At 52.6% G+C, this 13,622-nt stretch overlaps 1 protein-coding gene across 1 annotated transcript; it reads right to left on the reverse strand.

Annotated features, from left to right (window-relative positions):
• Positions 1-5,515: 5,515 nt before the first annotated feature.
• Positions 5,516-13,014, reverse strand: LOC133358744 (NHP2-like protein 1). Its single transcript, XM_061577190.1, has 3 exons — positions 12,812-13,014; positions 11,671-11,791; positions 5,516-6,955 (listed from the first exon to the last, which is right to left on the reverse strand). The coding sequence occupies exons 1-3, from the start codon at positions 12,812-12,814 to the stop codon at positions 6,693-6,695; spliced, it is 387 nt and encodes a 128-aa protein (XP_061433174.1). The 5' UTR covers positions 12,815-13,014; the 3' UTR covers positions 5,516-6,692.
• Positions 13,015-13,622: the final 608 nt, after the last annotated feature.

Below are 13,622 nucleotides of genomic sequence, written 5' to 3' on the forward strand. Positions count from 1 at the left end.
CAACGTCTTTTAACAAACAACGGCGCTGCTGCCGCTGCTGCTGCTGTGCCTCTCTAAGTAAAAGTCACGGCGAGTCGCTCGCGAGTTCCCGAGATACGGCGGTGAACGTGACGCCCCACATCCCCCCCCCCCGCCCCAACCGTGCGACTTGCAGACAGTCCCAGAATGGCCAAGGGGTTTAATAAATCGGGATCACGACTATTTGACCGCCTGTCGTAACACGCGCAGCCCATCGTCCCGCCTGGTTTGCTAGAATAAGGAACACTGCTGTGGGGTAAGGTCGACTGTCTTGTCGATTTTTTTTAATACTCGTTCTCCCGCCATAGGAATGTGGAATTTCCAACACCGCTTCACGGCTTTAATACTACAATTAGCACGGTTGGCTACGTACGGTGCGAAAGAAGTTGAACCTACACACACACAGACTCACAGTCACTCAGCCACACACTCGCCCACCCTCCGATTATCACGGTTGGCTACGTGCGGTGCATCTTGGGTCATTTTGGCCTCCGCCAATGCCAGGTCTTAAAACGTTTTCAGAGACATTGCACGTTTTCCGCCGTGCGATCGCTCCACGCGTCTTAGCGCATCGCACGCTGCCTCCTGCCCGAGAACGGATGTGAGGGCGAGCGTGGCCAGTCGCGTATCCGTGCATTTGATGTTGAGAGTTCACTTGGAGTTGCCGTCGTGAAGTTGCGTCGACGACGACCCCGAGAGCAGAGCAGACGCGCGGGTTGACTACGTACGGTGCGAAAGAAGTTCTACGCACGCACAAGTGGCGACGTCGCACGGTGGCGATGGCGTCGTGGTTTCGGGTTCAGCTGCTCAGAAAATCAAACCGTCGTATGCAATGGCAAAGTGTTCTTCGGTCAATCTTAATTTTGGAGCTTTCGTGACTGCAGGAATTATTCTTTGGTTCTTTCGGTTAAGTCACGTCTAAAGATAAAATAATAAATTAAATAATAGCATATTACGACGTTTCGATTGCAACACAAGCAATCATCATCAGGCATAAAAGAAATGGCAACAAAAATCTAACTAGAAAACTATAGACAGACATACAAGCAGACAGACATCACAAAGACACACAGAGAGAGAACACGTATCTAACCAAAGAATAATTCCTGCAGTCACGAAAGCTCCAAAATTAAGATCAGCCGATATGTGTTCTCTCTCTGTGTGCCGTTGTGATGTCTGTCTGCTTGTATGTCTGTCTATAGTTTTCTAGTTAGATTTTTGTTGCCATTTCTTTTATGCCTGATGATGATTGCTTGTGTTGCAATCGAAACGTCATAATATGCTATTATTTAATTTATTATTTTATCTTTAGACGTGACTTAACCGAAAGAACCAAAGAAATGTTCTTCGGTCATTATCACTCGGCCAATCGCAAGCACCTATCCCGGTGCTCTAGGCGGATATGTGAACATCGGATATGTGAACGTAACCCAGTATTTCGGGCACAGTGTTAATGCCGCATCTCATTTCTAGCCATCTCGGCCTCCAATGTCAACATTTTTTTTTTGCCCTTTCCCATTGCAGTTATGTCAAGCGTACGTCATCGAAACATAATCGGAAAGAAAAGTCAAGTAACTCTATCGATACCGAGGCTCCCACAAGGCCACACGGGAGGGCGTGCGGGCGCAGTCTGGCGCCAGCTAGCGTAGAGTGGCGGCGGTCGTGTCGCTGCCGATTCTCTGCGGCGAGTAACAACGTCTTTAGCTGCTGCTGCTGCTGCTGCGCTTTTCCAAATAAAATTAACGCCGAATCGCTCGCACGTTCCGAGATTCGTCAGTCAACGGGACACCCACCCACCCTGCAACCTCCAGGCAGTCTCGGAACGGGAAAGGGGTTAATATTTTTAATACTAAGCGTGCCGTCTGGCAGCGGCCGTCGTTTTGAGGGCTTTGTGATGACGTACGATTAAAAACGGAACAAAATCTCCATAATATTCGTTTTTTTGGTTACGTCGCGTAAATATAAATGTCGTTAAACCCGCCACCAACCGACACAGATAGTTATTAAGGCTTGTCATGTAAACAGAACGTGGCCAATTCGTTACTAGTACAGCACACCGGTTGTGTGTTGGAGAGCAAATCCACAACATTTACAATGAGTACGACGTTTCGACAGTAATTACAACCAGCATCATCAGGCGACAGCCAGATTTGTGGAGACATCCTTCTGTTTCGTTCCAACCGGCAATGGATACCCATTGTAATTTATACGCATTAATTAATCCCTCCCCCCCCCCCCCTTTGCACGTGAAAGGTTTCACAAGTGACGTCATCACATCTACCCCTCTATTTAAGGAACGAAACAGGAGGATTGTGCTGTACTAGTGTACTACACTATACACCACACACTACACTATACACTAGTGCTGTATTAGTAGCGAATTGGCACGTTCTGTTTACGTGACAAACCTCACTAATTTGGCTGTGTCGGGTGGTGGTGGGTTTAACCACATTTATATTTACACAATCTACCCCCAAAAAAACCTACATTATGGATGATTTTGGTCGCGAAAGCCTACAACATGTTAAACGGAACAAAAGCTGACAAGTTTTGTGCACCCGCGCGCGATCAGGTTGTGCGTCGCCTGCGACACGGTATATAACCACGGTCCGTGGGGGAATGTCCATGTTTGTCGTTTGCCCGTAGACCAATGTGTAATTTTTTTGCTATTTCGTGTGTCCAAAACAAAAAAAAACGATTAAAAGTTTCTGTGTACAATGCCGGGCCGTTTAAAAATTTTCTCCGTTTATTCGCGAATGTCAGTGTCGCCCCCCCCCCACCACCCCCTTTTTAAAAATTCTTTATATTAAGTTCACTTGCTTGCGTGCTTGCTTGCTTACGACCGTGCAAATCTTTCGGTCGTTTTTTAACCCACTTCCCGTGATCCAATCGAGCTGACATTTTGCACACAGACTCGTTGTGCGTGACAATTAATTTTCGTGAAATTTTTTTCCAACAATTTTACACTGTTTAGGGAAATTTTTAAAAATATTTAATTACCAATTGCTTAATGGTGGCAGCCATCTCAAGCCAGAGGACAAGAGGAATCTAGCCGCCCCGATGCCACGCATATAAAGGATTTATAGTGAAAAACTTTGTTTTTACGGGTAAATTTTTTTGATCCGAGAAACTCGGCATGACCGCCAATAACACTGGTCAACACACTTTTTCTGGCATAAGGTATTCCAACGGTTGTAAGGTAATTTTGGGGTGCTGATTCCAAATCTGGCATCAGTTTTTGCCTATCACATCAGGTTTTTGAGATATCAAATATTGCATTTTCAATAAAAACTGCAGAAGAAAAATATTAAATAAATGTGGATATCTACATGAAATTATATTATAAACACACTATCCTAAAAATACAGCACCATATTTTAACACTAAAGCAGTCACTGACTGGCAACAACTTGCAATCATAAGTGACAGAGTTAATTTTGGGTAAAATCAATGAACATGGGGTATGCCGATAGCATAAAAATGTGATAGAGCAAATCTGAGATCAGATTTGGAATCAGCACCCTGAAATTAGTCTAGAACAGCTGCTAAAGTCCAGGCCAGAAAAAAAAAGTTTTTTATTTTTGTTGACCAGTGTAATAATGTTTGGCCTTTAAAAACAAAAAAACATTCTTGCGACGGGCAACGTTTTGGGCAACGGGCCTTCTTCAGAGAGCACCGGCTGACCAAAGTTGTGTTTGCGAGTTTGTTCTTCGTGCACCGCGGCCGAAGAAGTACAGTGGTACCTCGGTAATACGTCGTTAATTCGTTCCAGAAGGTAGGACTTCTACCGAAAATGACATACACCAAACGAAATTTCCCCATAAGAAATAAAGCGAAAGGAAATAATCTGTTCCAGAGTATAAGAAATTATATTTTATATGGCATATTATACATTAATGGGGTTGTATAAAATAATTTAGACACTACTTATTACTAAAATGCATACATAAATTAAAAGAAATGCATAAATATTTTTTTTAAGATTGCCTTTTTTTTTAAATATCACTTTTCCTTGCTGGAGGATGGTGGAGAGGAGAGGGAGGAGATGTTATTTTTTGGAAGGAGTCCCCTTCCATTAAAACTTCAGGAAGCTGAAATTCTGGGGTCTTTTCTCTTTTCTGTCTTTCTTTTGACTTGGAACTGGGTTGAGGCTCACCAGGTTTGAGTTTTACTAAAAACCTCTCCGTTGAAGTTTGTTTTTGCCTTCTGCTAAGAATGAACGAGATCTACAGGCAGACTGAGGAGCAGCGCTTTGTTTCGGTCGTGAACAGGGTTCCGCGGGTACGCGGTGACTCATCCCGGCCCATACAAGTTCTAGCAAGCGCCTCGTATCCCAAGCAAGACATCGTATCCCAAGACATGTTTGTCTCGTCAAAACACGACGTGTACCAAATTCGACGTATGCCAAAGCGGTCGTATACCAAGGTACCACTGTACGACCGAATAATTTCCGAGTCCAGGATTGCTTTTGTTGCTTCTGCTCTCTCTAGGAAGCTGGAGCACTGAAACCAGTGGGAAGTTTTGGCTGAACTGCCAGATGGTGGTAATCCAGGGTATGGCATCTCCTTGATGGGCTGCAATCCACCAACCCTTGCTACTTGCTGCCTCCAGTGCTGGATTTGCACGTGCCTTAAACCCTGGTGCACCAATCATGTTTAATACGTAGTAGGCTTTCACGACCAATATTCATAAAAGGGATTTTTTTCAGGTTAGATATATGGGTCTACCCACCTCAGCCAATTAGAATGTTTCGACACTTGAACAAAAAACGTGCCAATTGGTTACTACGGCACTAACCGGTGTTAAGAGTAAATTCACTGTTACAATCCAAGTACAGGCAGTCCTCTACTTATGATGGGAGATGCATTACGACCCCATCGTAAGTCGAAGATGGGCTAGCATACCCAGGAGTCAAAGAACGATGATAATTTAGCAAAACAGCAATTTACAGTACCGTACTGTATAAACTATATACTGTATTTATTAAGTACAATACTGTATTGCACAGTAAAATTTAAAGTAAAAAAACAAGGTAAATTCTTAGCCTACCTATATGAACTGCAATTTAATAGAAAGTTTTCAGGAAACAATCCTATCTGCTATAAAAACTTTTCACATACCTTGAACGTATCGTATCATTGTACTCTACTCACCAAGATTCTGTCAGTCGTCTGCATACTTGAACGATGTTAGGTTGTTGATGGCAATTTTGTCGCTATCGCCATCGTAAGATCGTAACTCGGGGACTACCTGTACTGTGACGTTTTGCTGAGGATTACAACCAGCTTCATCAGGCAATTTGCTAGAATTGTGAAGAAGTTTCCCTGCTTACTGCTGGATGGAGATGCAGGGGAGGTTTAGGAAACTATCTCCCTTACCTTTCAACTGCGGCTTAAGGAGATAAAATCAAAGCGGCGAGGTGTGGGGAGCAGGTCCATTGTGCAAACAGTGTCACTCGGGACCAAAATGAAAATAAAATGACAGCTCTTTCTCCGCGCGTATTTCCAGTAGTTTTATTACAAAAGCTTACAATGAATAAAACGCATCGTTACAAAGGCTTACGATGAAATCATTGATCAAAACCAAATAAGTAGAAATTTGAAGGAAAAGCAATATAACCCTCTACTCTTGTTACACACACCCATTCACCTGCTGGCTTCCAAGGCGAAGCCAAATTAAGGCGGCCCAGTGCGTCACACTCCACCGTCGCAAAAGTCTCCCACAGAACGAACGAGAGACATTACATCAACGGAAATATAACAAGCGACGGCCGATTGGCTTTGCGCCGTCCCAGCGTGAACCGGTCGCAGACCCTCTGCCAAAAAAAACAAAGACGGGGCCAGCAACACAAGAGCGTGGAACCCACACAGGTGACGCATGCAGCAACTTTCAGCAATTTGACAAAATCACGAGGTTTCTTTAAATAGTGAAATTTTTATTGGGTGGTGGGGCCTGTCCAATTACCCCCCCACCACCTGGGCACCACTGACCCCAGCCGTTAGGGGCGCCACGGTGGCTAAGAGATGTTAACTACCTCGCCTTGTATACAGGACGGAGTCGGTTCGATTTTAACACTGACATCTGTATATTTGGAGTTTGCATGTTCTCTCTCCTCCCGTGGCCGCGTGGAATTTTTCTCCGGGTCCCCCGGTTTTCCTCCCTCCACATTCAGAAAATTAACATCACGCATTTTAGACTTTTCAGCTGCTGCTATAAATTTTCCCCACGGCGATAGGCTTGAGCTATCTACCGCTGCGGGGAGGGGGGGGGGGGCCAGAGATCGCAAACGGGTTTTGATTCCTTACCCGTACCCGGCCGCACCAGGGTCGCAAACGGGTACCCGTACCCAGCCGGGTACCCAGCCGGGTACGGGTAGGGTACGGGTATCGGGTACCTGATTGCGACCTCTGGGATGAAGCCATGTTGCAGGCGCGGGTGGGTTGATTCTAGGAACTTGAATTGTGAGAAGAGACAAGACGTTGGGAAATGAGTGACAAACAGTTACTCATCAGTGACTCACGGCCTACCCGTACCCATACCCGGCCGCACCAGGGTCGCAAACGGGTACCCGTACCCGGCTGGGTACAGGTAGCCGGCTATCGGGTAGGGTACGGGTATCAGGTACCCGGTTGCGACCTCTGGGGGGGGGGCCCTCTCCTGCCGCGGCGACCGCCTCACACGAGCAGCCTCTCGATGCTCTGCTGCGCCGCCTGGATCTGCGGCTTGAGCTGCGACCCCTCCTTGATGGTGACGGAGCAGGCGACGACGGGCCGCGAGACGCCGCAGGCGCGTCCCAGCGCCTGCTTGGAGCGCACGAACACGTACGGCACGTTCTTGTCCTCGCACAGCAGCGGCAGGTGCAGGATGATCTCCAGTGGCTCCGCGTCGGCCGCCATCACGATGAACTCGGACGTGCCGCGGTTCAGAGTCTTGGTGGCTGCGCGGGAGGAGGGAGCGACAGAGCGAGGAGGAAAGTGAGAGAGAGAGGGTGATACGCGAGGTAGGAGGGCAGAGGGGTAGAAGAGGGTGGAGGAACGGCAGTAGGGGAAGGTGAGGGTGCAAGGGAGGGAGGAATCAGTTTTGTGGAATCGAATTGGGAGTCCAATTTGTGACAATTTCTCGAGGTGTGCGAATCGGATTATTAATTGCCATATTATAATGTACTATATGACCTAGCGAGTGGCACACCCTGCAAGCTCTCATTATTTCTAGAATGACGGTTCACAAGCCCTGCACCCATCGGCTTTTGGGTTCAAGGTGGTTTTGCCACATCGCATAAAAAATAAAAAAAATACTTTCTTGCTACGGGTCCGTCAATCCATCCTCGGATCAAAGGCCACGCCAGTCGCGGGGGGGGGGGGGCCCGTTTGACCATACTTCACCCTGCTGGTCAAGCGTGGCTTGGTAAAGATTGAGGGAGCATGTGACCCCAGGAGGAGTTCAGATTTCACCTGTGACCGACATTGGCCGTAGCGAGCGATCGAACTCCCATCACACAAGCCCCACCGCACTGCTGTTCAACATGCTGACCGAGAACACGCGTGTTCTAACATGACACGCTCCGCAGGTACGTTTATCTATTGATACCCGTCAACCCGTTATCAGTGCCCACTGCCTTATTACAGACCAATTCAGACCTTACTGGTCACCCCACGCCCCTTGTGAATCTCGACGTTTATTCTACAAAGTCCCATCACAAGGGAGAAACACAAACAAATAAATGTTTTTGCCCGTATTGAAACGGCTGTATGGTGTATGGACCTGAAAATAAAATTTCCCTGTACAAGAATACGGGTAGACCGTATGAGTTGACAGGTATGGATATTGTGTATGCATTTGTGTATATAGTGGATACATAAACACAGTATCCCTTTGTTACTCGCGAGGGATACGTTCCGGAGATTCTCGTGCATATCAAATTTTGCGGATAAATACAAAAGCTATTAAATAATTGAAAATGTTAACAATACATTTTTTAATAAACAAAATAAATAATTTATGGATAAACTTATCTTAAACTACGAGAATGCTGCGCATCACTTTGCTGCGCAATCATCTCCTTACCTCCCACCCCCTTACCTCTCATCCCTCTCCCTCCCATCCCTCCGCCTATCATCCCTCTGCCTATCATCCCTCTGCCTCCCATACCTCTGCCTATCATCCCCTTACATCTCATCGCTTCACCTCTCATCCCTCTCCCTCCCATCCCTCTGCCTCCCATCCCTCCGCCTCCCATCCCTCTGCCTCCCATCCCTCTCCCTCCCATCCCTCTGTCTATCATCCCTCTCCCTCCCATCCCTCTGCCTCCCATCCCTCTGCCTCCCATCCCTCTGCCTATCATCCCCTTACATCTCATTCGCTTCACCTCTCATCCCTCTCCCTCCCATCCTCTCCCTCCCATCCCTCTGCCTCCCATCCCCCTGCCTCCCATCCCTCTGCCTCCCATCCCTCTGCCTCCCATCCCTCTGCCTCCACCCTCTGCCTCCCATCTCTGCCTCCCACCCTCTGCCCATCCCTCTGCCTCCCATCCCTCTGCCTCCCATCCCTCTGCCTCCCATCCCTCTGCCTCCATCCTCTGCCTCCCATCCCTCTGCCTCCCATCCCTCTGCCTCCCATCCCTCTGCCTCCCATCCCTCTGCCTCCCATCCCTCTGCCTCCCATCCCTCTGCCTCCCATCCCTCTGCCCTCCCCATCCCTCTGCCTCCATCCCTCTGCCTCCCATCCCTCTGCCTCCCATCCCTCTTGCCTCCCATCCCTCTGCCTCCCATCCCTCTGCCTCCCATCCCTCTGCCTCCCATCCCTCTGCCTCCCATCCCTCTGCCTCCCATCCCTCTGCCTCCCATCCCTCTGCCTCCCATCCCTCTGCCTCCCATCCCTCTGCCTCCCATCCCTCTGCCTCCCATCCCTCTGCCTCCCATCCCTCTGCCTCCCATCCCTCTGCCTCCCATCCCTCTGCCTCCCATCCCTCTGCCTCCCATCCCTCTGCCTCCCATCCCTCTGCCTCCCATCCCTCTGCCTCCCATCCCCTCTGCCTCCCATCCCTCTGCCTCCCATCCCTCTGCCTCCCATCCCTCTGCCTCCCATCCCTCTGCCTCCCATCCCTCTGCCTCCCATCCCTCTGCCTCCCATCCCTCTGCCTCCCATCCTCTGCCCTCCCATCCCTCTGCATCCCATCCCTCTGCCCTCCCATCCCTCTGCCTCCCATCCCTCTGCCTCCCATCCCTCTGCCTCCCATCCCTCTGCCTCCCATCCCTCTGCCTCCCATCCCTCTGCCTCCATCCCTCTGCCTCCCATCCTCGTGCCTCCCATCCCTCTGCCATCCCATCCCTCTGCCTCCCATCCCTCTGCCTCCCATCCCTCTGCCTCCCATCCCTCTGCCTCCCATACCCTCTGCCTCCCATCCCTCTGCCTCCCATCCCTCTGCCTCCATCCTGCCTCCCATCCCTCTGCCTCCCATCCCTCTGCCTCCCATCCCTCTGCCTCCCATCCCTCTGCTCCCATCCCTCTGCCTTCCATCCGCCTCTGCTCCCATCCTCTGCCTCCATCCCTCTGCCTCCCATCACTCTGCCTCCCATCCCTCTGCCTCCATCCCTCTGCCTCCCATCCCTCTGCCTCCCATCCCTCTGCCTCCATCCCTCTGCCTCCCATCCCTCTGCCTCCTATCCCTCTGCCTCCCATCCCTCTGCCTCCCATCCCTCTGCCTCCCATCCCTCTGCCTCCCATCCCTCTGCCCCCATCCCTCTGCCTCCCATCCCTCTGCCTCCCTCCCTCTGCCTCCCATCCTCTGCCTCCCATCCCTCTGCCTCCATCCCTCTGCCTCCCATCCCTCTGCCTCCCATCCCTCTGCCTCCCCATCCCTCTGCCTCCCATCCCTCTGCCTCCCATCCCTCTGCCTCCCATCCCTCTGCCTCCCATCCCTCTGCCTCCCATCCCTCTGCCTCCCATCCCTCTCCCTCCCATCCCTCTGCCTCCCATCCCTCTGCCTCCCATCCCTCTGCCTCCCATCCCTCTGCCTATCATCCCTCTGCCTCACATCCCTCCGCCTCACATCCCTCCGCCTCCCATCCCTCCGCCTCCCATCCCTCCGCCTCCCATCCCTCCGCCTCCCATCCCTCTGCCTCCCATCCCTCCGCCTCCCATCCCTCCGCCTCCCATCCCTCCGCCTCCCATCCCTCCGCCTCCCATCCCTCCGCCTCCCATCCCTCCGCCTCCCATCCCTCCGCCTCACATCCCTCCGCCTCACATCCCTCCGCCTCCCATCCCTCCGCCTCCCATCCCTCCGCCTCCCATCCCTCCGCCTCCCATCCCTCTCCCTCCCATCTCTCTGCCTCCCATCCCTCTGCCTCCCATCCCTCCGCCTCACATCCCTCCGCCTCCCATCCCTCCGCCTCCCATCCCTCTCCCTCCCATCCCTCTGCCTCCCATCCCTCTGCCTCCCATCCCTCTGCCTCCCATCCCTCTCCCTCCCATCCCTCTGCCTCCCATCCCTCTGCCTCCCATCCCTCTGCCTCCCATCCCTCTGCCTCCCATCCCTCTGCCTCCCATCCCTCCGCCTCCCATCCCTCTGCCTCCCATCCCTCTCCCTCCCATCCCTCTCCCTCCCATCCCTCTGCCTCCCATCCCTCTGCCTCCCATCCCTCTGCCTCCCATCCCTCTGCCTCCCATCCCTCCGCCTCCCATCCCTCTGCCTCCCATCCCTCTGCCTCCCATCCCTCTCCCTCCCATCCCTCTGCCTCCCATCCCTCTCCCTCCCATCCCTCTGTCTATCATCCCTCTCCCTCACATCCCTCTGCCTATCATCCCCTTACATCTCATCGCTTCACCTCCCATCCCTCCGCCTCCCATCCCTCTCCCATCCCTCTGCCTCCCATCCCTCTGCCTCCCATCCCTCTCCCATCCCTCTGCCTCCCATCCCTCTCCCTCCCATCCCTCTGCCTCCCATCCCTCTGCCTCCCATCCCTCTGCCTCCCATCCCTCTGCCTCCCATCCCTCTCCCTCCCATCCCTCTGCCTCCCATCCCTCTGCCTCCCATCCCTCTGCCTCCCATCCCTCTCCCTCCCATCCCTCTGCCTCCCATCCCTCTGCCTCCCATCCCTCTGCCTCCCATCCCTCTGCCTCCCATCCCTCTGTCTATCATCCCTCTGTCTATCATCCCTCTGCCTCCCATCCCTCTCCCTCCCATCCCTCTGTCTATCATCCCTCTGCCTCCCATCCCTCTCCCTCCCATCCCTCTGCCTCCCATCCCTCTGCCTCCCATCCCTCTGCCTCCCATCCCTCTGCCTCCCATCCCTCTGCCTCCCATCCCTCTGCCTCCCATCCCTCCGCCTCACATCCCTCTGCCTCACATCCCTCTGCCTCCCATCCCTCTGCCTCCCATCCCTCTGCCTCCCATCCCTCTGCCTCCCATCCCTCTGCCTCCCATCCCTCTGCCTCCCATCCCTCTGCCTATCATCCCTCTGCCTCCCATCCCTCTGCCTATCATCCCCTTACATCTCATCGCTTCACCTCCCATCCCTCTGCCTCTCATCGCTCTACCGCTCTCTCAATGCAGCCGTGTAGAAGTTCCAGGTTTGCGACTTCGCGGACAGCGACGATCGCAAACAACCGAGGGAGCACATTCCGTTCATGTAAGCCCCCCCCACACTCTCTCACCCTCGTTGGCTCCCTTGCGCAGCTGCTTGTAGTTGGACGCCTGCTGCACCAAGTCCAGCATCGTCTTGGTGAGGGTGGCGTCCGCCAACGGGTACGCCTTGGGGTTCACCTCCGCTTCACTCTGCAAAATAATAGACAAATAAATTCATTCCCACCACTTCTAGATTTGAAGCTTTCGTGACTGCAATGATTCATATTCTTAGGTTTTTTCGGTAAAGTCACGTAGGTAAAACATTAAAATTAATACAAATAAAATAAAGATCACGACGTTTCGGAGGCAACACAAGTCTCCGTCATCAGGTGGGACCGTCACAGCCAGATTAGCTGCATCAAGTGAGGCAATGATTCATTGCCTCACTTGATGACGGAGACTTGTGTTGCCTCCGAAACGTCGTGATCTTTATTTTATTTTTATTAATTTTGATGTTTTACCTACGTGACTTTAGCGAAAAAACCTAAGAATATCATTCCCACCACCTCCCACATGGCGAGAAAGCCACTCCACCTTTGGTGGTCGCGCACGCCGGCGCCCTAAGTGGGTGGGGGAACAGGTACACGAGGGGGTGGGTGGCCAGCGCCACGCCCGACCGCCTTTGTCTCCCCGGTGGCGATGTTTACACACCGCACCAGGTACTCATTTGAGGCCGAGTCGACCTAGGACCGGTTCAGTTAATCGTCACCGGTGTTGGCCGCTAACCGCTACACTACCGCTCCCCTTCAATCAACTACCACCACGAGTCTCCCACAAGCAGTGCTCACCATCAGCACCGCCGCTAAAATGCAGCACCACTATCACCACCAAACAAACTAAATGGTTGTGCAGCAATAGCACAAAAATATCTCGCAACACATTAACCACCAACGCGTTTGGTCCCTTAACATTTAAATATAACAGGCTACAATCAGGGCCAAGGGCCCCTTTCTTCGTAGATTATCCCTCCCCTCTCGCTAACGCGATATTAAAATCCACTACCCTAAAAACGTCGCCTCTTCCACAGTTAGTTGTTTAAAGTTTGTGTCGCCGACTAAAAGTGTTCATCGCTTACAACCCCAAACTCTCCTCGCACACGTGCGCCGTGAAGCCTGCGCGACTAGGCCGCACCACGCCGCCGCAGCTGCTCCCTCCCCGACTGTTCCTCACCATCGCGAAAGTTCCAGGCGGCCGGGGTGGGCTGATGCTGTGCTCGTGTCTCTCTCTGAGCGCGGGAAGAACGAAACGAGCCGCTCGGTTCCTCTCGGCGGCGATTCGCTTCACGGAGGAACCTCGCGGGCGCGGGAAGTCGGAGGAGGAGAAGCGACCACGTGGAGTGAAGTTCTCTGCCGATGCGACGCCCCGCCCACTTCCGATTAGCCCCGCCCACTTCCGATTAGCCCCGTCCACTTCCGGTTAGCCCCGCCCACTTCCGATTAGCCCCGCCCACTTCCGATTAGCACCGCCCACTTCCGATTAGCCCCGCCCACTTCCGATTAGCCCCGCCCACTTTCGAGTAGCCCCGCCCACTTTCGAGTAGTCCCGCCCACTTTTGATTAGCCCCGCCCACTTCCGATTAGCCCCGCCCACTTTCGAGCAGTCTCGCCCACTTTTGATTAGCCCCGCCCATTTCCGAGTAGCCCCGCCCACTTCCGATTAGCCCCGCCCACTTCCGATTAGCCCCGCCCACTTCCGATTAGCCCCGCCCACTTTCGAGTAGTCTCACCCACTTTTGATTAGCCCCGCCCATTTCCGATTAGCCCCGCCCACTTCAGATTAGCCCCGCCCACTTTCGAGTAGTCTCACCCACTTTTGATTAGCCCCGCCCATTTCCGATTAGCCCCGCCCACTTCCGATTAGCCCCGCCCACTTCCGAGTAGTCCCGCCCACTTTTGATTAGCCCGCCCATTTCCGATTAGCCCCGCCCACTTCCGATTAACCCCGCCCACTTCCGATTAGCCCCGCCCACTTCCGATTAGCC

The sequence above is a fragment of the Lethenteron reissneri genome, chromosome 63, assembly GCF_015708825.2.
Source record: "Lethenteron reissneri isolate LAM-NWPU_2019-01 chromosome 63, ASM1570882v1, whole genome shotgun sequence".
In the NCBI taxonomy this organism is placed as follows: domain Eukaryota; kingdom Metazoa; phylum Chordata; class Hyperoartia; order Petromyzontiformes; family Petromyzontidae; genus Lethenteron; species Lethenteron reissneri.